The sequence below is a fragment of the Aspergillus ambiguus genome (genome assembly GCF_047715705.1).
Source record: "Aspergillus ambiguus strain CBS 117.58 unplaced genomic scaffold BDV59scaffold_41, whole genome shotgun sequence".
Taxonomy (NCBI): Eukaryota; Fungi; Ascomycota; class Eurotiomycetes; order Eurotiales; family Aspergillaceae; genus Aspergillus; species Aspergillus ambiguus.
In genome coordinates this window covers 37,907-63,010 of record NW_027395554.1, presented here as the reverse complement: position 1 = coordinate 63,010, position 25,104 = coordinate 37,907, and the positions used below count along the sequence as shown (strand labels likewise).

At 52.3% G+C, this 25,104-nt stretch overlaps 7 protein-coding genes across 7 annotated transcripts; 5 read left to right on the top strand and 2 right to left on the bottom strand.

Moving 5' to 3' along the window:
- The first annotated feature begins 519 nt into the window (after nucleotides 1-519).
- On the top strand, nucleotides 520-2,199 carry BDV59DRAFT_116587 (uncharacterized protein). The gene is made up of 6 exons (XM_073686707.1): nucleotides 520-676; nucleotides 738-1,307; nucleotides 1,356-1,413; nucleotides 1,465-1,527; nucleotides 1,574-1,700; nucleotides 1,749-2,199. Exons 1-6 carry the CDS (start codon nucleotides 542-544, stop codon nucleotides 2,080-2,082), a joined length of 1,287 nt encoding a protein of 428 aa, XP_073544265.1. The 5' UTR covers nucleotides 520-541; the 3' UTR covers nucleotides 2,083-2,199.
- A 111-nt stretch (nucleotides 2,200-2,310) lies between these two features.
- BDV59DRAFT_116533 (alpha/beta hydrolase) lies at nucleotides 2,311-3,630 on the top strand. Its single transcript, XM_073686705.1, has one exon. It carries the CDS (start codon nucleotides 2,450-2,452, stop codon nucleotides 3,443-3,445), a length of 996 nt encoding a protein of 331 aa, XP_073544264.1. The 5' UTR covers nucleotides 2,311-2,449; the 3' UTR covers nucleotides 3,446-3,630.
- Nucleotide 3,631: 1 nt separating this feature from the next.
- BDV59DRAFT_116532 (FMP27 family protein) lies at nucleotides 3,632-12,982 on the bottom strand. Its single transcript, XM_073686704.1, has 3 exons — nucleotides 4,272-12,982; nucleotides 4,116-4,216; nucleotides 3,632-4,059 (listed from the first exon to the last, which is right to left on the bottom strand). The coding sequence occupies exons 1-3, from the start codon at nucleotides 12,810-12,812 to the stop codon at nucleotides 4,005-4,007; spliced, it is 8,697 nt and encodes a 2,898-aa protein (XP_073544263.1). The 5' UTR covers nucleotides 12,813-12,982; the 3' UTR covers nucleotides 3,632-4,004.
- On the top strand, nucleotides 12,983-13,761 carry BDV59DRAFT_116541 (uncharacterized protein). Its single transcript, XM_073686706.1, has one exon. It carries the CDS (start codon nucleotides 13,154-13,156, stop codon nucleotides 13,559-13,561), a length of 408 nt encoding a protein of 135 aa, XP_073544262.1. The 5' UTR covers nucleotides 12,983-13,153; the 3' UTR covers nucleotides 13,562-13,761.
- Nucleotides 13,762-13,857: 96 nt separating this feature from the next.
- On the bottom strand, nucleotides 13,858-14,703 carry BDV59DRAFT_205173 (uncharacterized protein; the record flags this gene model as incomplete). The annotated part of the gene is made up of 4 exons (XM_073694597.1): nucleotides 13,858-14,153; nucleotides 14,220-14,336; nucleotides 14,412-14,507; nucleotides 14,625-14,703. The coding sequence occupies 4 exons, from the start codon at nucleotides 14,701-14,703 to the stop codon at nucleotides 13,858-13,860; spliced, it is 588 nt and encodes a 195-aa protein (XP_073544261.1).
- Nucleotides 14,704-15,305: 602 nt separating this feature from the next.
- Nucleotides 15,306-18,070, top strand: BDV59DRAFT_186314 (translation initiation factor 4B). The gene is given in 7 exon segments (XM_073691004.1): nucleotides 15,306-15,522; nucleotides 15,626-15,682; nucleotides 15,739-15,782; nucleotides 15,799-15,801; nucleotides 15,922-15,997; nucleotides 16,068-16,349; nucleotides 16,418-18,070. The coding sequence occupies 7 exon segments, from the start codon at nucleotides 15,519-15,521 to the stop codon at nucleotides 17,437-17,439; spliced, it is 1,488 nt and encodes a 495-aa protein (XP_073544260.1). The 5' UTR covers nucleotides 15,306-15,518; the 3' UTR covers nucleotides 17,440-18,070.
- A 1,918-nt stretch (nucleotides 18,071-19,988) lies between these two features.
- BDV59DRAFT_186312 (MFS transporter) lies at nucleotides 19,989-22,255 on the top strand. Its single transcript, XM_073691003.1, has 8 exons — nucleotides 19,989-20,318; nucleotides 20,387-20,407; nucleotides 20,468-20,525; nucleotides 20,576-20,635; nucleotides 20,690-20,975; nucleotides 21,037-21,400; nucleotides 21,456-21,558; nucleotides 21,628-22,255. The coding sequence occupies exons 1-8, from the start codon at nucleotides 20,202-20,204 to the stop codon at nucleotides 22,071-22,073; spliced, it is 1,455 nt and encodes a 484-aa protein (XP_073544259.1). The 5' UTR covers nucleotides 19,989-20,201; the 3' UTR covers nucleotides 22,074-22,255.
- Nucleotides 22,256-25,104: the final 2,849 nt, after the last annotated feature.

Here is a 25,104-nt window from a genome sequence, read left to right as displayed (position 1 = left end):
TGGAGTTGGAGAAGTCGTTAATTGCGCAGTCAAGGCTATATCGTTTATAGCCTTGACTGCGCGCAATTATGTCGTCCTTGTGGTGAAGGGAAGTAGCAAGAGGGGGTGAGGGAACTGGGGAAGTAAGGTAATGCCATGTAACACCACATTACTCAAACAACTCCTATTTTCTGGCATAGTACCTAGGTATGACACATAAATATTGTACGCCATGTATATTTAAATGCTGTGAGAAGTGGCGGAGATGGTTCGCTTAAGCAGGACAATATATATCTTTTCTAGTGCACACCAGTGAAGCTCAAGAATTCATTTTCTATTTTCATTGATTTTTCATATAATTTGATAATTAAGTTGTGTACATAGATTTCTGAGTAACTAAGACTATAAGAATTTTACTCTTATTTATAAAAGCATCCATTATTGAATAATATTAGAGACACTCGACGTAGAAGGTATAAGGCGGTCAACCCGGTGAAATTAAAATTGTTGCAGTGGCTCTAACCGTCTGCCGTACCACAACATCTCTCGAAAAGCACCAATCATGAATGGTTCGTCAGGGGAAGACCACGAGGCCTTCACGCAATGGGCTCTTTCAAAAGGCGTGGAGATCAATGGGATAGCGCCAGCCCGGTTCCCCGGTCGAGGGATGGGAATGGTCGCCACGCGAACCATCCAAGTACGAGCCCTACGAGATAGTTAGCTACTTAGGAGCCTCAGTCGCTGACTAAACTGACCAGGAGAACGAAACCATTCTCATGGTCCCTCCTGGCGCGATGCTCAACAGGGACACAATTCCTGGACCATTTGTCAGTCGCTTTCCTGCAGGGGCGTCCAATCACAGCATCATCGCGGCATTCCTGACACTAGGAGATCCCGAAAAGCTCAAGGAGCTGGATCCCTGGCGGAAGGTTTGGCCGCAATGGAAGGAGTTCGAGGAAACCATGCCTATTCTCTGGCCGGGGCATCTACGTGTTTCGGACTCTGAATTCCAGGATACCACGTCCAGTCCAAGTGTTCTGCCGCCCTCAGCGTCGGGCCTGTGGAACACAATCCCCAATGAGTCTGTTGGCGATGGAGCGAAAGACTACCAGAATTTGCTGGCGCAGCAGGAGAAACGTCTCATGTGCGCATGGAATAGCGTCGTTTCTGCGTTTCCGGACGCCGACTGGGAGACTTTCGTCTACCATTGGTTAATTGTGGGCTCGCGGAGCTTTTATTATGTATCCCCAGGGAAAGAGCCTGGGAACTGGGTTGATGCTTTGACTATGGTTCCTTTTGCCGATTACTTTAACCATGCAAATGATGACGTGAGTGGGTCTGAGATGGAGACAACTATGATGCTTATGTAGAAGCAGGCATGCGAAGTCCTCTTTCGTAACCAGCAGTACACTTTCACTGCAAACCGACGATACGGTATGGTTAACTAGTTAATAATTTGCATAGATATGCGCTAACCCAACCAAGAAAAAGGAGAAGAAATATACATGAGCTACGGCCCTCATTCAAATGACTTCCTACTTGTCGAATGTCAGTAGCTTTCCCCGTTTACAAAGACTACAGTCTGATGAAACAGACGGGTTCTTTCTCGACGATAACCCTTGCGACGCCATTTTCCTAGACGATATCATTCTGCGGGATTTTACACAGACAGAGCGAAATGTATTGGCTTCGGAAGTAACCCAGCCAACGCACGAACACAGGTACGTATACACAAGTTGCCCGCACTGCATCTCTAATACCGTGCATAGTGGTGGTTACGCCGTGGAAAGAGCTGGCCCGAATCTTTTCATCAGATACGCTTCAAGTTTGAAGTTCATGACCCGCGAAGCCTGGAAGGCTTACGTAGAGAACGGTTCACCAGTCTCCGGTACCGAGAAATCAACAAACCTCCTCAATCGATGGATTGGTGTGTATGTGCAAGAGAGCAACATAGTCATCAGCATTATCCAGAGTATGCTACATCGTATTCAGCCCGAGGCGGACAGAGAAGGAGAAAAGCAAAAACTAGAACTTCTTCTGAAGAGGTGGAAGCAGATACAACAATTATGCCAGACGGCATTGGATATGCCCAAGCTGAACTAGGTCGAGCAGCAGGGCAATATAGAGTACCGTGTGCCTATGCAGTCACATGCCCAGATAATTTAGACCAATGTCAATGAAACAAAAATAACGGAAGGCATAGGGAATATGAAAAGGGAGGTATTCTCGTTCCGATCAGTAGATCGCTGGAATATCCGCACCTGGGCATAGATCGGCTCCGCCCGTCGGTTCCGCTGTCGGTTCCGCAATCCCAGACTTGCTCTTATCAAAGTCGCTTTTCCCTTACAAGATTCCAGCACCGTACCACTTTTCTTCCTAACCATATCGTTAAACTATCTCCCCAGAGGATATTTGACCTCTAACGCACCAGCACGCCCTGGCTGTGTGCTGTATCTATGCAAGAACTGTGATGTCTGATCTCCCAACCCTTGTGTTCATTCCAGGCGCCTGGCATAGGCCGACATGCTACGACAAAATCACCAAAGTCCTTCAAAACCAGCATTCATTGAGATGTGTCTCAGTGACCCTCCCCTCAACAACGGGGAACCCAGCCGCGACATTCAAAGATGACCTGGACGCCGCCCGCGACGCCATCGTCGCCGAGACTATGCATCACCGCAACGCAGTGGTCATTGCGCATTCCTACGGCGGGATGGTTGCAAACAGCGCGATCAAGGGGTTCACGCTGCCCGAACCAGGAGACATCACCGCCCCGGCAAGCCCAAGCCCAAGCCAAGCCGCTCAACCTCCTAAAACCACAGGCCACGTTATCGGCCTCATTCTCATCGCCTCCGGCTTCACCATGACCGGGCTCACCTTCATGGATCCCTTCTTTGGCCGGCCGCCTCCGTCCTGGCGCGTCAATAACACGACCGGGTACGCCGAGCTGGTCGCTTCCCCCCGCGAGTTCTTCTACCATGACCTGCCAGACGCTGAGGCCGAGTTCTGGGTTTCGCAGCTCATGCCGCAGAGTCTCAAAGCATTATTTGAGGGCGGGGAGCACACGTATTCCGGCTGGAGGGATGTCCCTGTCTGGTATATCGGGACTATCGAGGATAGGGGCCTGCCGGTGCTGGCGCAGCGGATGGCGGTTGGCATGGCGCGGGAGATGGGTGGGCGTGTGGAGCATAGGGAGCTGGAGACAAGCCATTCGCCGTTTTTGAGTCAGCCGGGGGTCACTGCTATGCTTATATGGGAAGCTGTCGGGGCATTCGTGGGGAAACCCGCGGGGAACGAAACGACGATGAGTAGGTCAGACTCTGCGGTGGTAGTACCGAAGAGCACCATCTGGCAGCTTTCTACGTGGTTCAGGTTTGGACTGCCGTTAGCCTTCGGTCACATATTGGGGAGAGGTATTCTCCTATATAAGGGGGTGAAACGACTATGGGGGGCCGGGTCTATTTGATATAGTTTAGTTGTGATTCCTTGTAGCCAGTATGGCTGGGCACCACGATACCAAAAGGATGGCGGCTTTCGTGCGGTGACGATGACTATCCAGGGTGCTCTGACAGACTCTCAAAACTTGGGAGGTATGCACTATCCATTAGGAAGACAGGTAAGGCCAATTTGTGCCTTTCATTCAAACCTACATAAACGACATTCCTAGCTAGATAGCAAAAATCCTCCTGGAATATAGTATACGCCAGTCACCGCTTCTAAATGCACCCAACCATGCCCCAAGGTATACACACCCCAAACAGATAAAGAAGCCAACAATCGTGTACAAGAAAACTGAAGGATATAAACATCCAAATGTTGCCAAAAAGACAGCAACAAACACAAACGCAATTAAATGATCCTCGACAGGGAATCCACGTTCCACGCGAACACAGACCAACATAAATTTTGTATAACCAGGAAACAGATGAGACGCCTATATACACCCGCTGCAATTGGGGTATCTTTATGGCAAAAAATAGGATTGGAAAGGTTGAAAAATGTCGAAACAGTATGGCAGCGGAGCATCACTTCCGAGACGGCATTAGCTTGCGGCCGAAATTGCGGATGGTCATTCGCGAACTGGAATGTTAGTTAGCCAGTGTCCAAATATGCGGTACTTGCGAAGCAAAGCTTACCTTTCTCCTGGCTCATCCCATCGCTTCGTAGTCTGGGAGCGGGAGAGTATCTGACCAGAAGTCATAGGCCTCGCGGGGGGATTGACAATTCTGCGCGATTGCTGCCGACAAGTTAGCATCCAGCACCCAATAGAAGACAATGAGCTTCAAACATACCTCCCAACGAGCGTCCACGTCAACCTCGCTCGTAGAGTGGGCATCAGAAGACGGCCGTGCTTGGTCCTGCACACTGAGCATACTCGACCCCAATGAGTTTGACCTCGCCAGGGGCGACGTGCCCGACTGAACAGATCGCTGCGACCGCGCCGATTCAGAGTATTCGCTATTGGAGTCTTGACTAGCGAAGCTTCGGGCCTTCTCAGAACGCAAGCTTGTGGTACTATCGGGATTGTGCAAGATTTGGGAAGAAGACGCAAGCTCGCGGTAGTGCTTTTGTTGCTGTTTAGTCGGACGGTGATGAGAGAACTTGTTCCCAAGGATCGCGGGAGCATGGGAGATAAGAGCCTTGATCACGTCCTTCTTCAGTCGAAGGGCTAGATCAAGATTAGACCACGTCTTGTTGCGGTACTCCAGAACAGGAAGTCGGAAAACGAAGTCGTGGATATCCTCCAGGTTATGGTCCCCCTTGCCCTTGTAACTCAGACAGAGCACCACATCGTGCACCTTGACATGCGCCAATGTCATGTAATTGGAGGCACGGGACATCATCTGGGATAGGTCGTCTGTGGCCTCTTTATTCTTGCCGTTCTTTTTGGCCAGGCCGAACTTCTTGCTCTTTTCTTCCCCAACAGTCGTGGTCGACCCATTGCCAAGCGTCCTCTCCGTAGGCTGTCGCGACAAGATCCGCAGGCTATCGACGGATCTCTTCTTGCTCAACGCGCTTCCAGTCCCCTGGCGCTGCAAGCTCCGCGACCCGTCACCTTGCGGCGACCGGTTGCTGTCTCTGTGAATGGGGGTCATAGCAAGGCCTTTAAGGTGGTACCCCGAGCGCTGAGTGCGATGCTGGTTGTCCTCGGACAGAGAAAGCGTCGGTTGTAATCTCAGCTCAATAGCACCTGGTCCGGACGAGAGTTGCAGGTCGTCGGTCGATACGTCGCTGACCTCGTTAACAACGGGATATGAAGCAGGGCTAGCTTCTCCATCGGAATCTGAATCTTCCAGCGGCTCGACGTTCTTGATCATGAATGGTGAGAAGCCGCCACTCTCGAATGCGCTAGACCCAACATTAGGGAATATGTACTCGAACAACCGCTGTCCAAGCTCCCGTTCCAATTGAATCTTGAGAGGGAAAAGGGACACGTCGAAATCATCAACAACCGGGATACCGGCAACAGCTTCGAGCATATGCCATCTAACTTTGATCATATAATCGTCCGGCCCATTCGGCTGCTTTGTTTGGTCCAGATACGGCACAATGATCTGTGGATAAATTGCATCCGGTAGAAGGTTCAGCCCGTACAGTCGTTCCACCGCGACCTGGTTGTGGTTCGAGCCATCGCTATTGTCTGTGCGGTCATATTCAGCATTTCGCAGCTGGAACTCCACCAGTGGTTCTGACTCCTCTTTCATAAGATGCCAGACGACCTCACTTGCAGAGATGTTCCAGCGCAAGATACCAGTTGCCCCCGAGACGGTAGGCTCGATCTTCCTCTGAGAGGAGGTGATCGCTTTCATCAAGAAAAACAACTCATCCTCGCACTGGGTGAGATCCTTCTCGAGAACTAGGCGATCTTCCCATCCCTGTTTATCCAGGTATTTGGCGTGGACCTGGAAATGCTCCTTGATCTCCTCGAGTTGTCGAATGCGAGACTGCAACCGGAAAACCATTTCCGGCGCACCTCGGAGATCACTAAAGTCAGAACTGAGCATTATCCGCTCGAGACGCTCATTACGGACCTTCTCCAGCGGTTCGCTGTATAGCAGCAGATCCAGCACGATGATGTACATCGAGTAGTACTCAGCCGAGTCACAGATAGCGCGGAAGTGCGGGAAGTCGACACTGATGTGGTCCATCCTAGTTTCTTGGCCGTAGGGATCCGGATGACCCTTGCCGACCTCCTCGTTGTACTTCAGACGGAGATTGTTGTACTTGTCGTATCGTAAGCTGGCCGAAGTTTTCTGGATAATCCGCGAGAAACCGAAGGGATTGAGCTCGAAGTCGAACATGGCCTCGAGCGTCAGCCACGGCGGCCAGGCCGACCCAGGAGAATTACCATACTTGTTGCCAGCATAGAACTGCAGGTGGTTCATCAGGTTTTTCTGGGTTGCCACAAAGAACTGAGCGCCATCCATGTCAAGAGTGAAACGCCGTTGTACCAGCCCACTAACATCGTCTGACACACGCTCCTTGTCCATGATCGACACCACTTTGAGCTGCATGCCCTTCGCAGCAACCAGCAAGACGGATTTCTGGTTCTTCTCGCTCTGGAGTTGAATCTGAGGCGCGATGAGGCGCAAGTTATAGCTGTTCTGGGGTGTGAACTCAGGAGCAATGTTCTCGCTAGAACCGTCGGACTTTGTGTTCGCTTGGTCCTTCGTGTCGGGCTGCTCCTGTTCCTCCACATTGACGAAGCGTTTTGCATCGTTCAATAACTGCTCTATTCGATCCTCCACGCTATCGTCATCCTCGCTGTCGACAAGACCACGTGCATCTGAGGGACGACGGGACGCGCACTTGAAGAGCTTGGACTGTTTGCGTTTGTTCCGGCTTTGCTCGTCGACAATGTCGAGAATAAACTTGACAGCCCGCCGAGACATGTAGTAGACGAACCCACGTCTCTGACTGACTTGGTGGCTGTAGCGGAGGATGATGTTCCGGAGAGAATTGTTCCACTTCAGCTGGATGTTATGAATCATGAAGCGGTTGTTAAAGTCGCTTGCAAACTCATCGTGGGGTGAAGAGTAGAGGCCGTCCAAATCAGTGTCCTTATTATCGTTGGGCGACTCGGTGCCTCCTCCGTCCATCCGGAGAGTACTATCGCTTGCAAAATTCTCGGGAGTCTTGTCAACGGGCAGTTTCTCTTCGCGGGCAAGCTGGCGTTCAAGACGCTGCAGCCCTGCAGTGAGGAACGCCCGCCGTCGTGCCAGAGATGCTGCCTGTCGAACGTAGTCGGCATGCTCCTGCCTAAGCCTCGTATCCTCCTCGCCATCTTTTTCCATGCGAGCTGCCTGTTCGCTAATTGCACGGTCACAGTCGCGGATTTGTGTCTCGACAGTTGCAAGACGATCCCTGATGAGCTCCATCTGCACACGGCGGGGTTCGTTGTTTTCGGACATAACACAGTCATGGGTAGGTTCATTCCCAAACGAGCTATATCCTGTCTCTTCGGGGTCGATATTACCATGATCTGTCTGGCGGAAGTATGTAAATCGCGGGGTGAAAGCGAGAGGCAGAATCTGCGTCCGCGGATTCGACTCCTGAGGGAGAATCCAGTCCAACTCGACAAAATCATCCATATCAATCCAGTCGAGATTTTGGTCGGGAATCGTAAATCGGGACAAATCGACGGAGGGGACAGGCTGCTGGAAGGACGATATAATATCATCCTTGTTGTTCTCGATGTCATCTAGATTGGTACCTTCAATGCTGGCAGAGACAGCCCTGAAATCTGCCGCCTGTAGGTCCAGCTCTGCTTGGTTAATCCGCATCACACTGGCCTTGGTTTGCTTAAGGTGTCCTTTGGCTAGGGTCTTGATCTGCTCGCGTCTCTGGTGAACATCCAGCTTCAAGCTGTCTAGACGGACCTTCAACCCAGTCGCAGTGACGACATCCTCGGCGTAGTCTTCGCGATCTTTATGCTTGTATATATGCGCCACGAACAGAGGCGCCAAAAGTAGCTTATACTTGACGGTCGCAAGATGACGATTGAACTTCTTGCTGGTTTTGGTGATACCGGGCCAGAGTGGGCCCTGGCGAACAGGGAGCGACATGACACCAGAGAACAGTGACCACCAATTAAAGAAGTGAGTGAAAAACCGAGGGGTAAGGTGGACGGAGTTATAACTTGTCGACGGCTGCACATAGTCGACAGACCAGTCGCGGCTTTCGGGCGCCACAACGGCGACGGACAAGTGGATGTGATTGCTCCTAAAGCCGCGGAAAGCATCATAATCATCCCTCTGCGAAGGATCAACATGTATCGGATTCTGGAGAATCACGTCATAGTGTGGCTTGAATTCAAAGGAGCGCCTTTCTTCGTCTATATTCCGTTCAAACACGAGGCCGGACACCCACTTGACGTCGCCAGAAAGCTTCATGATGACCTTCTTGAAGTGAGCGGCGTTCTTGAGTTCGCTTGACGAGGACGTGCTTTCGAGATCCTGGGCCGTTGCTTCGGCCATATATCGAGCTTCGTTACTGTAGTCCGGTATAGCCAAAACGTACTCGCCGCTGGTGACACTCATGAATTCCATCGGGTCATCGCTGGTATGTATGTCCCATTTCACATCCCTGCGCCAGCACATAACAAAGCCAGCGCCGAATCCAGTCACCACATAAGGGTCGCGAGAACCCTTCAGACGAAGATGGACATCGCCGTCTTCTTTCCATATGACTCGGATGCGGGAGTGGAAGCTGAGACGAATCTTGTCCCAGAATCCAACCCTCTCGGACGGATCGATCTCGGGCTTGGTAAAGCCTTCTATGATCTTCATCATATCCTGAATCACAGGCTGGTAGGACATGCCCCATGAGATACTTGTCGGAAGGCTGGTATTGATTTCGAATGTCGGATCAGAGTATGTTTTCACAGGTGTTACAGACCGCCAGACCTTAATTGCAAAGGGTGAGCTCTTAGTCCCATCTGGTAGCTCTGTCGGTGGAACAAGTTCCACTTCGACCTGCCTGGCGGATTTATAGTCGCGATACTCCTCAGCGATGACGAAGTTTGTCCGGAGTGACCAGCTCGGCAATCTAGGTGATTGGCCAGGCCGTAGGGCGGGGATATGCAACAGATCCAGGGGATAGTCCCTTAAATTAACCCGAGCCTCACCCATGTCTAGCTGGAAGCTCATAGGAATGAGTAATCCATACTGCATCGACATTGGCATCCCCTTTCCAATTCTATGTAAGAATGTAGGGTAATCCTCCTGTGGGAAGAATGGCTTGTCTATAACCAGGTTTATGTCGCTGATCAGGGCTGCCATCAGCGCAGGGCGGTTGGGAATGGAGAGGACAGTCTCTGTTTCCTCTACATCTTGTGGAGGCTCATCGGCACCAGCAAAAAGGTTACGGACTTCTTTGATAGAAGTGCCCTGGAACTTCATCGCAGCATCGATTTTACTCTTCCAGCTTCGCGCATGGTGCTCTTGCAGTCGGTACCAAGCATTTTCCGCCGAGACCTTGCACTCTGACGAGATGCATGCGGCACCCTCGGTATCATAGCGGAACCTGCGGCCGCGACCACGCTTGCTGTCATCAGTGTCCTTGCGCGGCTTCGGATCAGCACTCTTGCTACGCCGCGTATCTTGGCTGACGCGCTCGCTTCGTAGAGTTCGATGGCTGGACCTTGCACGGAGACGGGATGAGGCACGACGCTGTCCGGTCTCGATTTTCTGCAGCTTCAGGTGGAAGGCTTCCTCGCGGGCCAGCCGCTGGCGCTGCTCCAGCAGTCCAGTTCGATAGATACAGCCCAGCTTCCATTCGAATGCATCGTCCTCGAGCTCAAACAACAGAGCCTTGCTGCGCACTGAGACTCTTGGGACCTTCTTTGGTTCCTCTGGTTCTCTGACTGAAACGAAGTGCGGCGACAGAGTCTTGAAACGATGATGCAGCTGTTTGAAGGCCTTTGATGTGTTGATAATATTGTCAAAGATGCGATGCATCACCATATGATGAGGAACTCCCAGGCGGATGAAGTCAGCCCATACATCGATAGACTTCTCATCCATAACGTCCGCCCCTTGGTTCAGTTTCATCTTGCGTAAGTCTACCCTGACATTGTTCATGCTGACGATTCTTGCCCATACCCCTTTGAGTTTCGGGGCTTCGGCGTGGAGTCGAACGAGATGAGCTTTGACGAAGGGCGGCATGAGTCGATGAGAGCCCCCATGGAGACCGTATATCTGGAACAGCATCGGAGGATCCGCTGGAAGGAAAGTCTTGACTTGCACAACCGTGGCCCTGACATCTACTGATATGTGCTCGCCTCTCTGGGGCGGTGCCATACGCTGAGGAGAGGAAGGTGTGAAATCCATTGATCTCCAGTGAGGGGATACTGGGGTCTGCACTTCTGGAGGATGGTGCAAGAAGGCGTTTTGAATGACGGACGAGGCCACGCCGAGGCAATAGTATCGGTAGAGCGAATATTGAAAGTAAATCCCCTTGAACACCGAGTTTATACTGAACACAGGGCCGACCCGGTCGCTGAGAGTGCTGAGCGCTACCTCAAATCTCGGCAAGGAGAAGAAAGGCTCTGCTTCCAGGAAGTCTTCCGACTCGATCACGAAACCTTCGAAGCCACGTGCGTGGAAAGCCAATCGTCGGCCATCTGCGACACCGCTCTGCGTCTGTCGAGGAGGCGACGTTGGAGGGAACCTGAACGGCGTTTCGTCCCCGATGGTCGAGTGGCTGGGGGTACGTCTCCGCGCAAAGCTAATATTGCTGGGTTCGGTCTTCTGGGCTCGATAGTCTGCAGTCCACGATTGCAGCTGCAGGGAGACACCGCGTGAGATGTCCGATACAGTCTCGTCGACACCAGCGATTTCCAAGCTCAGACCAGTGGCTTCGAATTGGAATCGCAATAGCCAAGGGGGAAGGCGTCGAAGGAAACTGGGCTTTCTCTCTTCTGGTGTCATTGGGGTTCGTCGTGCGGGCCGAATGTGTGTTCGGAATTGTTCAATAACCTGGCGAATGCCTCGATTCACCTCACTGTTCACCATATGAGCAGAACATGTGTTCAGAGTGCCTGAAGCCATTACGCGCACTTCTGGCGAAGCACTGAGGAAGGCCCTCAGCTCTAGGTTTTCAGTGGTGAGCAGATTGTGCTTAACACCCGAAGGAGTTTGGTAGTAGAGTTGATGAGAAGAAACTCGGTACACGGAGGATAAGGTATAATGTATGCCACCTTCCGAGGAGTGAGAGGACTCGATGTCAAGGGAGATGGAGGATACAGAGGATATGAGAAGGTTGTAGTCATCATCAGGGGTAGAAGGTTTCGAGATCGGGAGTACGAATCGAACAACAGGCTCATGGATGGAGAGCTTGATACTTGCTTTCGGGAGCAACCTAGATATCAAGCGGTGACCGCGTCTCTTCTTGCCACGGGACGAGGATGCGCGGCCCTGAGCCAAATTGAGGAGTCGAGAGACATGTGTTGGCTCTAAGTCAAGCGAAGGTGAGGTGATGACTAGATTTGCGAAAAGGATATTAGTGTTTCGTTCCTCCAGACTGGTCTCATCGTAGGAACTGATGGTCTTGGAGGGAAGGGTGGTTTTGATCGTCGTTGTAGCCATAGGAATGTAGAGAAGATTATCCGATTCGCCGGAACTGTCGTCCAGACTGACGGAGAGGGAGATGGCCGCAAGAAGGGCCTGGTGGGCAATATCGTTCCGCTGGAAGTACATGCGATGAGCGGGACTTTTCTGGTCCATGCGATGGAGGTCAATTCCCAGTTCATGGGACACCACGTTCAGGTACACGGAGCTTTGCTTCGCAGAGGATGGCTGGATTGCCTGGGACAAGCGGAAGAAGCTCAGAGCGACCTGGATTTCTTGGATGCCGCGAAGCAACGAGCTCGCGAACTCCCTGGAGTCGGCCACGGTCTGCACAATCGCATCGTCCCGACTTCCGGGCCTGTCCAGCTCCTCCACAAAATCGGCAAATGTCACCTCGTCATCTCGGTCCCGCATCGCACGCGCAGTAGAAGGCTGACGGAACTTTTTAATACGGCGCACGAGCGTGGTCAAGTCGTCGAGCGGGATATGCATCCGTCCGATCTTGAAGGCGATCGACGCATCCCTCAGGCCTTCGAGGTTCCGGTGGAGAAGCCCGTGGATGTTGACTCCGATATTATCCAATAGCTCGGTGGGCTCGCGTCCATCGATGGAAAGCAGCACGTTCTGAACGGTCATGATCCACTCCGCCGGCCGCTGCTCATCCGACTCATCCTTCTTCCGTCGGAAGAGCTTCCCCCGGTCGACCATCTTCCGGCGCGTGTCAACCGCCAGGGACAACGAGCCGACCTGGATCTGACCGGCCTCGACGAAGTTGACGGTGGTATTGACGGCAACGACATCAACCAGCTTCAACCAGTGTATTTTCCGATGCAGTCGCTTCACATACTCCTTCATCCGCGTGAGGGTCCTCCAGGTCTTGCTGCGCCGGGGCGATCTGCTACTCTCCGGATCTTCCGAGAGATTCGACTCCTCGGGGCTTTGCGGCTCCAGGAACTCGGGGCTCCCCTTTGAGACTCGAGCCTTCCCGAGCGCGGTGGGGTCGACGGTGACCTTGAGGTCGGTCAAACGAAGGCTTAGCCATGTTGGTTGGGCAAAGGACGGGGGGTGTAGCGAGAGACCGAGCCCGCGGAGCTCGATCTGGACACCCTCCTTGGGGGCGTAGGCGATGCGGCGGAGGGAGAAGTAACCGATGCGCTGGATGGAGATCCCGGTGGCGATGCGAACAATGGCGAAGATGAGGAACGAGCAGAGGTAGAGGAGGAGGAAACCGACGAGGACGGTGGTGGGACTGAAAAGTGTCATCGTGGCTTGCGATCAGGAGGACTGATCCGAAGGACAGAACGGGAGGTCGGCAACGATTGAACCATCGAGATAGCGAATTCGTAGCGGAGATTCAGGTCGATGATCTATCATGAAACGATTCTGTGATGTGGTTCTTCGTCCTGTGAAGGCCGACAGAGCTCCTCGGACTGAGGAACTCCCGTATGGCGGGTTGGTTGGGGGAACCCGCGCGGAGGACAGGTCTCAATTAAGACCTGGCGTGCGCGAGGCCACAGGGACGAGTCAACCGCAAGCCAGTCATATTCGTCGATTTTGTGTACGTTTTGGGGGGCAAGGGAGGAAGAGGAGAGACGAAGGTATAGATGAGATATGACAGGGAATGGAGCTGGACGATCCGACGGGGACGAACCATAGATCTGTCCCAACAGGAAATCCATGAGGACGTCGGACTGGAAGCGGAAAGGCCGCCCACTTGGCGACTCCGGCTGTCTCGGCATTGCTTAGAAAGACCCCCCGCGCAGCATTTTACTCTGCTGGGAACATTCTTACCGAGAGTATATCTCGATATTAGCTTCATTCTGTTGGGAATATTATTAGCATGCCGTCCGCATGTAGTCTGGGTAGACTCCTGCCAGCTATCTCCTTCCATTGTGTTCTACTATCTACGTGTCATCATTAATCTGTTTGGCTTCCCCAGGGATAGTTCCCAATCTATAGCATCCGTCAACTCCTATTCCGACGACTGTACAAATATAGATATACATATGTAAAGGCCCCGTTTTCCAAAGCCGGTCGGTGGCTATATGGGCCGAGTGGGTTCCATTCATCTTCCCACATCGTTGTTCATTCAGGGGTTTTCCTACCCCAGTATAAACAACAAGGTGAAACATCCACCGAGAGAAATAACAATCGGCGTTGCCTGTTCCATTTAGAACAAAAAGACAGATGCTCATGATGCACTCATTTCCATCCATCGGACTCGTCGTGTCTGTCGGGCGAGTGTCATATAGGCAGGATAGGGAGATCGACATCCGTCATCAATCCAAGACATGACGGGTGGTCCCATTCACTCTTTGGTAGACTCGGGAGCGTCGAGTTTGGCTTTTTCAAGCTGTTCGATCTTCTCGTCAATCAACGCCATTTCAGCCTCGATACTCAACAATTTCTCGTTCAGAATCCCCCTGTACTCGTCATCCGACAGATTCCTCAGCGGGATCCATTTGGAATCGGCTATACGTTGCATTATTGGCTTGGAAGGGGTATTTGCTTGTTCCATTTGCCAGCTGTCGATCGCATTATAAGTGCTTTGGCCAAGGTAGCCCAACAGCGAAAAGACCACAACCCCTGGAAGGAGTCGGCCACCTATAGAGAATTAGTAAGGCGATCACTGTCGGTCGGTCGCATAGCCGTAGAAGGATGCTTTCATACCCATGATGCGCGTTACACCCCCTCCTGCAATGCCTCCAGACAGGGCGCTGACATAAGCACGTTGCTGGGAGGAGGCTTTGTCTTCATAGTGCAGCCGCAAGATGTTACTTCGTAACCCTACGATCACTGTTAGGCATTGTTCGTTCGGATAAGATATCTGACACGGTCACTTGCACCAAAAGGAAGTCCCACAGGCAAACCAATGAATGCCACAGGAGAGGGAATGGATCACGGGATGGGGAGATCGAACAACTCCAGAGATGCCGCCATACACGAGACCGGCGGCGCCTATCGAAGCGAGGTTAGTGATGTAGAGGGAAATTGCAGGTGATCTCGAGATGACGCCTGTGTTGTTCGACGTTCAGGAACGGCGGCAGTCAACCCGAGCGACATCAACCTACTCACCACTGGCGGCTCCCACTTTCACAGAGGACAACAAGGCAGTGTATTCCACATTCTGCATGGAACCATTGCGTCCGGTCATGGTGCGAACGGTGGACGACGCCTGCGTTCTCTCGCGGGTTGGGTTGACATGGTAGTATCGTGATTGATTTTCTGGGACTCACGTGATGTGATCATGTGATCATCCTTATCTAATAACACCCACCGTGTTATTCGCCTATGCAGATAGTTCATAAATTCCTCGTAGTGTTTATAATACATACAACGTACCTTCTCTTAATATGACGAGTGTACGATAAGAAATATCCCTAGGTATAACCGAGATGTGTAGATATGTACTGCATCGATCCAGGCACTGACACGGTGGAGCCCCGGACAATGGGCAGGCAGAGTGGTCAAGGTACCTACCCTAGAAGGTCCGCATTCGGCTACAGTGGGTGTTCGGCTCTCCCATCACAAAGATTTTTCGATGCAGAAATCCATGAGGACGATAGAAGAGCATAGTAGAAGTATCCCAGGAGAGAGAATATTCAAGACTATATTGTATCTACCTAGTAAACGATAATACTCGTATAATAAAGACCAAATCCTGTGGAGGCATCGGAACCCGCACCAACTTTTTTTTTCTTCTTTTTTTTTTTTATGAGGCTGACTTTTCTAGCGTCATCACTAAAAATTATCCTAACGGAATCTTCCCCCTCTCTGCCCTTCACTGCGGAGCTCTCCTGCAACCCACCATCGCACATCACGCTTCCAACATAATCCTTCTGGATATCCTGCTTGCTGCCTGTCTGGTCGCAAGTCTTTCTATCTCATTTTCCCTCATCCCTCCTCCTCGTGAAGCGCGCACAAGTCCCTGACCCTTGGCGCGTTCCCTCGTCTTGAACAACCGCAATCATGGGTACGTCTTCTATTCCTTTTCGACTCCCTCGTCACCCGTTCGAGACCGTCGAATTACTCTGTCGTCTCATCTCGTGATGATCACTGACACTCCCATGTCGCAGCGCCCGCAAAGCAGAAAGCCCAGAAGATGTCCATCGGCACCTTCTTGGCCGATGAGAGTGCGTTACCCCCCCGTCTATTCCCCGCGGGGATCATCCCGTCCTAATGTGAACAGACTTTGGCTCTTGGGCCGATGAAATGGAGGATATGCCTTTGCCTTGTAAGTAGCGACATCTCCCCACATGGTCTTGCCAAATGACCAAGACGCTGATTTGTGCGTGTGTCCATAGCCGGTACGTTTGCGACTCGATTCCACAGCCATTCCCTATCGTGACAGCCTGCATCTAACGCTTCAACAGCCCCTCCTCAGCCTTCTTTCGGTGACCGTCGCTCCGCCGGCCCTCCCTCCGGAGGATTCGGTAACGGATTCAACGGTAGGACTCCCAGGTCCCTGATGCTGAGCACACTCAACCCGGCATATCTCTAACTTTCCCGACGGAATAGACCGTGGATTCGCCATGAGAGAGCCCCTTCCTCTCCCAACCGAGCCTCCCTTTACCGCTCATGTCGGAAACCTCTCCTTCGATGCCACCTCCGCCGATATCTCCGACCTCTTCGCCGACTGTGGTGTCACCAACGTCCGTATTGTCGAGGACAAGTTGACCCACAGCCCCAAGGGATTCGGATACGTCGAATTCGAGACCGTCGATGGCCTGAAGAAGGCTCTGGACCTCGCCGGTGCTACCCTCCAGGGACGCGCCATCCGTGTCAGCATCGCCGAGCCTCGTAAGAAAATCCCCCTCCTATAGAAACATGCCCGAATTCCGTCCCCGTCCCGCTAACCACCAGTGCAGCCAAGGAGCGTGATGTGAGAGAGCTCGACTGGACTCGCCGCGGACCCCTCCCGGACGCCCCTCAGCGCCGTGTGCCCGATCGCGCCTCTTTTGGACGCAACCTTGATACCCTCTCCGACGCAGGCAGCGAGCGTGGCGGTCGCCGTGGATTCGAGTCGGATGGAAAGTTCCGCGACTTCGGCAACTGGGAGCGCAAGGGCCCTCTTTCTCCAACTGCCCCCGTTCGTGAAGGACGTCCTCGCACCAACGAAGGACCCGGCTTCAGAAGAAACTCTCCCGCTTGGGCCGAGGGTCGTTCCCAGGATGGCTCCCGTCCTCCTCGCCGTGAATTCCAAGAACGGACCCCTACCGCGGCCGAACTCGACAACTCCTGGAGATCCAGAATGCGTCCCGACCAGCCGAAGGAACCCAGCAACCCTCCTTCTCCCGCCGCTGCTCCCGCTGCCCCCGCTGCCGCGGCCGCCCCGGCCGCCCCGGCTCCTGCTTCCCGTCCCAAGTTGAACCTCCAGAAGCGGACGGTGACTGAGGCCGTGGCCAGCCCCACATCCGGCACCGAGTCGAAGGCTAGCATCTTCGGCGGCGCGCGCCCCATTGATACTGCCACTCGCGAGAGAGAAGTTGAAGAGCGTCGTCAACTGGCCATCCGTCAAAAGCGGGAGGCTGATGAGAAGGCCAAGGCCGAGAAGGCCGAGAAGCAGCGCCAGGCCAAGGAACAGGCTAAGGCCGAGAAGCCTGCCGATCCCAACGGCAAGGACTCGACTGAGGTCCCTCAGGGCGGCAAGAACTTCGAGATCCTCCGGCGGGCCGGCGAGGATGAGAGCGGCATGACGGCCGACCAGGATCAGGGCGAGGAGACCCCTGCTCCCGCGGCCGGTGAGGCCTCCACCGACGCTGCCAGCAAGGCCAACGGCAGCTGGCGGAATGCCCAGCCGGAGGCTGCGGCCGACGACGAGGGCTGGAGCACCGTGAGCAGCTCGAGACAACGCAACAACCGCCGTGGAGCCGGCCGTACGTTCGCATAGATCCATCGATACCCCTGAACCCAGTCATCATCGGAGCGCAACATCGCGTGCGACATGCATGAGGGAGGTCGCCAAACGTGTACCCGTCAGCTTTCTGCGCGCTCCCTTCGGACGATTGTTACGATTTTGGTTATGATGACTGTTTGTTTTATTCCCCCGATCTTGTCGCCCTTACATCTCTCTCCTCCTTTGCCTTTGGTTCCACGGTTCTTCTTTACACAGGCGAAATCTCTGATTCCTTGTTCATTAAGTCATTGCAACACTGCTGGCACGTCGAAAAGTTCTATTTACCTGTTGTCATCCGTTTCTTCCGCCACTTGTTCCTCGCTGTTTCTTTTACCCCTTTCCTATGTCTGTGAATGGAGTGCTACATGGATTGCGGACGACGCGGAGGGAACGTCCCCTTGGTGTTGTTCTCTTTCTGACATTTCGATATATCGTCCCTTTCCGCTGTTCGAATGCTGTTCCGTCCTATTCGGAATTGGAAGATGGCGTGTGGAGTCCCATTCTTGTTCTTCTGACGAAGCCATGTCCCTTCCTAGTTGACGAGACAGCCGTATGAATCAGATATGACTTAACCAGCGTCCATGGAGGGAGTCCTTGGGCTGCCCTCACGCGAGCAACCGTATGGTACAGTACCAACATTATGCATGTAGTACAAGCGGCCTATCATGTACCTATCCCGTGGCGATGTACTTCAATGCCGTGGTCAGCCTGTAGTCTTCAAAGGATGATGGAACTGGCAATATGCCACTCCCAAAGCCACTTCCCTCGTCCATCCGCAAACACGTCCAAACAAGCCTGTATAATCACACCATGTCTTCAGCCTCCTAGTGAGTTGGAACCTTTTTACAGAACTCTCTAGTTTGTTTCTAGCTGACGAGGCCATTTCAGCATGCAGTAACCTCAAGAATGTAATACTATCTCCCCTTCCTCCTTCTCTTTCGTAACACCACCTTTGATGGGTGGGCATCAGGTTAACATATACGAAAGGCCTGGCCCGGTTAATCCACGAGACATGTCCATAAAAATCAATAATCATCCAGCAATGTTTCTTCTCCGTGCCTGCTGCTGTAAACGCCTTCTGGTATTCAGATAAACAAGCTCCCGGAGGTCGTCAAGCATCAGCGATGGGGTCTTTCTGAGCGAGATGTGGAGGTCCTACGGATCCCTAAGAACATCTTCTCACAAGAATGTAATATGTTGACCGGTGTGATTTACCGGAAGCGGATATTGAGTCTAGCATGTAGTCAGAATCTCGTATACGCTACAGTATAATGATGGGATGGCTCACCATTCTTCGACCGCGCTTACGGATTTCTCCGGACTCAAGAGCGAAGACAAGTACATCGACAAATCCAGCCTGAATGCGGATTTCATCACCTCCCAGTCCTCACGGACCTTACCCTAAGAGCCTTCCAGTAGGAGATCCGCATCTGCTTGTAGTTGGTCATACGTCTCAGAATATCCGACTTCGAGAGTAACACTAGGCCATATTCCGCCATCTGGGACAATGAAACAACGTATCGCTTTTTGCACCATAATCTTAGTACATGCTAGTATAACAAAGAAACTGTAGGCGACATACCTCCTGGAAAAGCGGCCTCTGAACCCTCTCAATGTAATGTTAGGGTGGTGAGTATCTAACGGTCAGCGGCCGATATATCCTCGGTGCTTCATCTCGAATACCCAAGTGTCAAGCCATTTAAAGCCACCCCCCTATATCCATGTTGGCATCTCGACGTGAAAAGTTTGAGCAAAAGAATTGTAACAATAGCTTTTACTGTTCCTATTAGAGCTTGCGCCCAATATTATGGATAAACATACCGAGCCCGGATATGCTTTAATAGTGAGTCGACCGAGAGATTCGTAGAAACCAGTCTCGTTAAACTGACCGGCCGTAAGGGTATATTGACCACAACCTATGGTCGCAAGGTCGAATTTGATTCTTTCGAGGAGATGCATGGTGTGTTATCGGCTGAAAAGTACCGTTCAGCTACCAAAAAGTGCCTCCCTAGGTAAGCACCTAGTGATGCGGTATAGTGGTATTTTCAGAGTCTTCTCGGTATGACAGGGCATGTGCTGTGGATACTCGAAAGGCATGAAAAGAATACCTCAAGTAGTCGGCGGCAAGTTTAGGGGATAGGAAACAACGAACAGCGGACAAGTGTAAATCGGAAACAGGCAAAGTAAAAGACCGTGACAAAGATCGAACGGGCCCAAACCTCAGCGCGAACCATTTGTATTCCGTTGCTTTTTGTATTCCACGAGCGTGTGTTGGGCTATCGTTGAATGCATCGTTAACTAAGGAGGTGGCAGAAAACCAAACCCCAGCTGAGATAAACTCCATACATAGTCTGACGGCGGTACTTCCTATGACTACCTAAGTATACCTATACTGCTCAGCCGCAGATCATTTAGTCATTAGAATCAATTGTAGCCAATCTCTATCTACTCAAAGTTTGCTCGCCTAGATCACCCATCTGCCTGAGAGCGCATTCTCAGCGGACCGATCAGCCAACATTCCCCACCAGCTGCCGATCTGCGAACCTCGCCCTCTCCATCCCAGCGATCTGATCATTCCTCCATCCCTCCATTGGACTGACTGCACCCTACGCTCCCGATTCACTCGGCTGCGGCCTTCTCGGGACCCGAAAACCATACATAAGATCGCCTCCCACCGTTCTTTGGAAACTCTCTGCTTACTGTCAAGCCACAGCTGCCCCGCGTCGGTAAAATCCAGGCAAGCGGCCGACAAGACTATGGAGCAAAATGGATCCGACAACACCAAATCCATGATGTCTTCTGCCCCGTGGAAGTTGCAGTTCCGCTCTTCGCGGCCGTTTATCATTTCGGTGGTCGCCATGGCCATCTTCGCGGTATGTCCCAGGTATCCCGTATGAGCTTAGCGCGTGTGGGATCCACAGAGTATTAACGAAGGCTCTAGGATGTGTTTATCTACGGGATGGTGGGAACCTCTCCGCAACATCCAGCATTGAGCATGTAGACAATGCTAATGGACGATCAGGTCGTTCCAATTCTCCCGACGGTTCTGCGCACGCGGGCCGCCATCCCGGACGATGAATGTGTGCATCCCCATGCAAACAGTTGGATGGTGCTAACGGCATGAGTGTAGTGCAAAAGTGGATGTCGATTTTGCTCGCTGCGTTTGGCGGCGCATTGCTTATCGGCTCGCGTAGGTCTCCGTTTCTCCCGTGCTTGATGTCAGTGAAACTCACGCCCCGCACAGCCGTGTGTGGTTACTTCTCAGATAAAAGCACCTCTAGACGCGTCCCTTTCATCATCGGCCTCCTCGCCTTGGGCGGCTCAACGGTCATGTTCTGGGTCGCTACGACGGTCTCAGCCCTGGTCGTTGCGCGCGTGCTGCAGGGGCTCTCCGCGGCCGTTGTCTGGACCGTAGGGATGGCTCTCGTCGTGGACACGGTGGGACAGGATCAGGTGGGCTCTGCCATGGGGTATGTATCCATGGCTATGACGGTTGGCACGGTGTTTGGTCCGTTTATTGGGGGCACGGTGTAAGTTTTTCACGGTGGTAGAACCCTATGGTATGTTCGTCCCGGCTGACGAATGATGCAGTCTTACCAAACTCGGTTACCATGCCGTGTTCGTAATCGCCATCGCGATCATCGTCTTGGATATCGTGCTTCGGCTTTTCATGATCGAGCAGCGCACAGCGGCGAAGTGGCTCCAGCCGGTCTCGGAGTCTGACAGCGAGACTGACGGCTTGTTGGGCGGGACTTCCAGCCAAGATGTCGGCTACGGTGCGGCTGGTGGTCAAGATGAAGCGGTCCCCACGTGCAGTGCAGGCAATGGGGAGCCTGATTCCGACGGTCGCGCGTCATCCGTGCCCGCCATCGTTCGTTTGATGTGTTCCGGTACGGTGCTGGTTTCTCTGGGAGGAGCACTCGTGGCCGCGATGATCTGGGCGTCCTTCGACACGGTAAACACCCATCAAAGAACTTGAAAAATCCCTTCACTAACCTGCAACTAACAAGGTCCTGCCGCTCCATGTGATGGAGACGTTCAAATGGGACGCGTTCCTGATCGGGTTGTGCTTTCTCCCGCTGTTCGCTCCATCCTTCCTCTCGCCACGAGTCGGTATGTTGCGCTCCCTTTACACGTACACGTCCTTCCAAACATCCACATTAATCCATTGCTTTCCTGTAGGCGACGCAGTTGACCGCTACGGCGCCCGCCTCATCGCCTTCCTGGGCTTTCTCCTCGACCTCCCGACGCTGCTACTGCTACAGCTGGTCCGAGAAAACACGGCTCTTGACAAAGCCCTTCTGTTCGTGTTCCTCTTTCTGGCGGGCGTAGCATCTACATTGCAGAATGTCGCTCTTACGACGGAAGTAAGCGTCGGCGTCGGGGAGCTAGAGCGTAAGTGGCCCGGCATCTTTGGACGACAAGGTGGCATGGCCCAAGCGTACGGGCTGTTTAATGTGGCCTGGTCTGGAGGCCAGGTACTGGGTCCGTTACTTGCCGGGCTTTTGAGCGATCTTGGTGGATGGAGGGTGTTGGTGACGGTATTAGGGTCGGTTAGTGGGGCGACTGCGTTGATGATTCTTCAGTCGGATTCGCGCATTTTGCGACGGTTCGTGGGAAGACGGTAAATATATAAATTTAGATTTTATAAAACTGTAGATAGTTGGGATGCTTGGATAGAAGTGGGGTGGGTCTCGTGGAAATCGTTCTAGATTATTGAAGGGATCTGATGGGTTGTTGGAACCACAGCAGCTGTCGTACAAATAATGACGGTCTATAGAGCACTAAATAAACACACCCTTCCGCGGAGACTATTCGAGTATTGCAGGTATTCCGTTCGAACACCTATCACCGAACCAAGCGTTCTCGCAAGACCTTCATTTGCAGACTCGTCTAATTCTGGCATGTATAGATTTTGTATTACTTCTCGAGGAGCTATAGTACATTCTAGACTGTAGCTACTCGCATCAGCCAGAAAGTTACCCAATGTCAGTCATCGGGTTGCCGTCACGCGCCTTGCTCGCAATCTACAAGCCGCGCGTTCTATCAGCATTCGCCTGAAGACGAACTGGCCCTTCCGGCTTGTCCAGTACGACAGATCTTCACATGCACGCTTCTTAAGACCCCAATGTCGTTTACATCTACAGCAGGCACGGTCATGCGATATTGACGTACAACGCCAGCAAAGGCATGGAAATCAGCCACACCGGAATCCTGACGAACTCCAGCATTCTTCGGGGGAACGACCGATCCCTGGTTTCGGTAGAAGCATGCCGGGAACCTGCGGGTGACGAGTTCACCGGCAGCGATCTAGAGCGTCCATTATGTCCGCTGTCACCATTTCCAATCCACAGATTCAATAAACATAGGCAATACGCCTTGTGTGGTGGGCGCATCTGGATATCGAGATGCAAACAGACTTCGCGGGCAGGCCCCACTGACGTCGTAGGTGGTAGAGTTTACGGGGGCCCCCCCCCATCCGCATTTGACTCTTCCCGGGAATTAGTGATCCGCCGTTCTCGAACCGCCGCCCTGGGGCGCTAGGGACGCCCAATTGGATTGTCTCCACCCCCTATTCGAACCCTAATGACGAACGCTGTCGCCAGGAACAAATCTCCGGGCCCAGGCACCCGAACAACACAGAATACATATTCGATGCCATGCACTGGCTAATCAATTGGCTCCGATCCCATCGGCTTACTTCGCGGAGTGGAAGCTTATGTTCGTATTTGTCCGATCTAAACAGATTTTGTGCACTAATTCAACCCAAGAGAAGGGGATCACCTGATAGATCGCGTCCGATCGATCTTTGGGGAACCCACACAGCCTAGGGATTTTCGGGCTTTCCTATCTCAACCTCGCTTTCCTTTGACAGTGGGTTGACGGCAATTGAACCGTGGGTAGTGTAGTCCGAAACAGAGATCTGCTCTCTATCGTGCTGTAGGTAGAGCGAAGGTCCATCACCGCAAACGACCTCAGAGTGGTCCTTTCCACTGGGAGGTGGATCCCTTGGATACCTGTCTGTTTGCTCCTGGTGTGCCTGGCTAGGAATTAATGTTGCATTTTCATGGTTGTTTGCTTCCTCTTGGGCGTCACATCACCGGGACTCATATCAGGCCACCTTCCAGGGAATAGCTATTGGACGACTCAGCAGTGGCATGGCGGATAGGAATAACTTTCAGGTATTCTATTAGTTCTTATTCGAGAAAAAGAGCATAATGAGGAAGCATTATTGGTCCAGTCGACAGGAAAACCCTTTTCTGGATGCTGTGAGTTTCTTTCTGGCCATCAGAATGAATATATGCTTGCTTAAGCCGGACTTTTTCGGGTTACATTGAAGGCCAACGTAGTCTCATAGTGCCTTTATCTTCGTGAAGGTATTACTGAGGTATAGGGGAGTGAAAGACTCATCCTATCAACTACAAAAGTTCTATACATGGACGTCTACCGATGGACATCGAGACCGCATAGATCATAATTTTCTGTTAATTGACAGCGTGAGCTACCAAGATCTAAATATAACGAAATAAAAGTGTCTGGAGCTTGGTTGCTCGGCAGACTAGCCATTGTGCAGGGCGTTCCTGTCCTACGATTGTATGGGGTGGTGGGGAGCGAATTGGGTGCTACACAACCATAAGCGTTGTATCTTGAACCATGGTGTACCACGTTTGTTCTTCTAGACCACAGTACCTGGTGGGGATGTCACTTGCAATGATACCTTTCTACTTATATGTGATTGATAGTACCTGGCCTCCCCCGGAAGATGAAGACACCTTGACTGTCCCTGACAGAGCAACAAAACATCACGGCAAAACGGCGTTTTGAAAGGAGCACAAAATTGCATCACTACTTTAGCTAATCCTTCGTTATCATGGCTTCATTCCGGCAAGCCTTCTTGATTGCGTGCCTTTTTCTCCTCTGGGCGATCTCGGCCAATGCATATCAGCCCCTCGAAAAGTCCCTTCGCCATGATCGAATCAAACGCCAAGAGGTCTCCCGAGTTGCCAGGGTCTCGGCCCTCGGTCAAAGTGATGACTGTTTCCAAATCAATGTTGACGGTTCTGCGTCCGGTTTAACGGCATGCCTTGCGATCGTGGGTGACCAAGTGGTTATAACCTATCCTGATATTTCCTCTATCGGCGATAACTATGAGGATATCGGTGTGATTATTGGAACAGAACCTTCTGATAGTACAAATCTTGACGATGCCAAGTTTACCTTGAGCAATGGGTATTGTACAATCGGTGCTGATGGTACTACGGCTTCTTGCTCCATTCCCATCCAAGAGATTACGTACAACCCATGCTCTGGGCAGATTTGGAGTATCAGAATCATAGCCGACCTTACTTCCGGGACTACTGGAATTGCTGATGGTCTGTTCAACTTTGGATGCGGTGTTCAAACAACCTCCACCACCACAACCACTACCACCACCACCACTACTACTACCACCACTACCACCACTACTCCTACAACGACCACTACCACAACCCCTACCACTACTACTACCACGACCACGACCACGACCCCTACAACGACTACGACTACAACTACTCCTACAACAACGACCACAACCACTACCACTACCCCTACCACCACTACCACCACCACTCCTACAACTACAACTACCACTACTACTCCTACAACCACCACAACCAC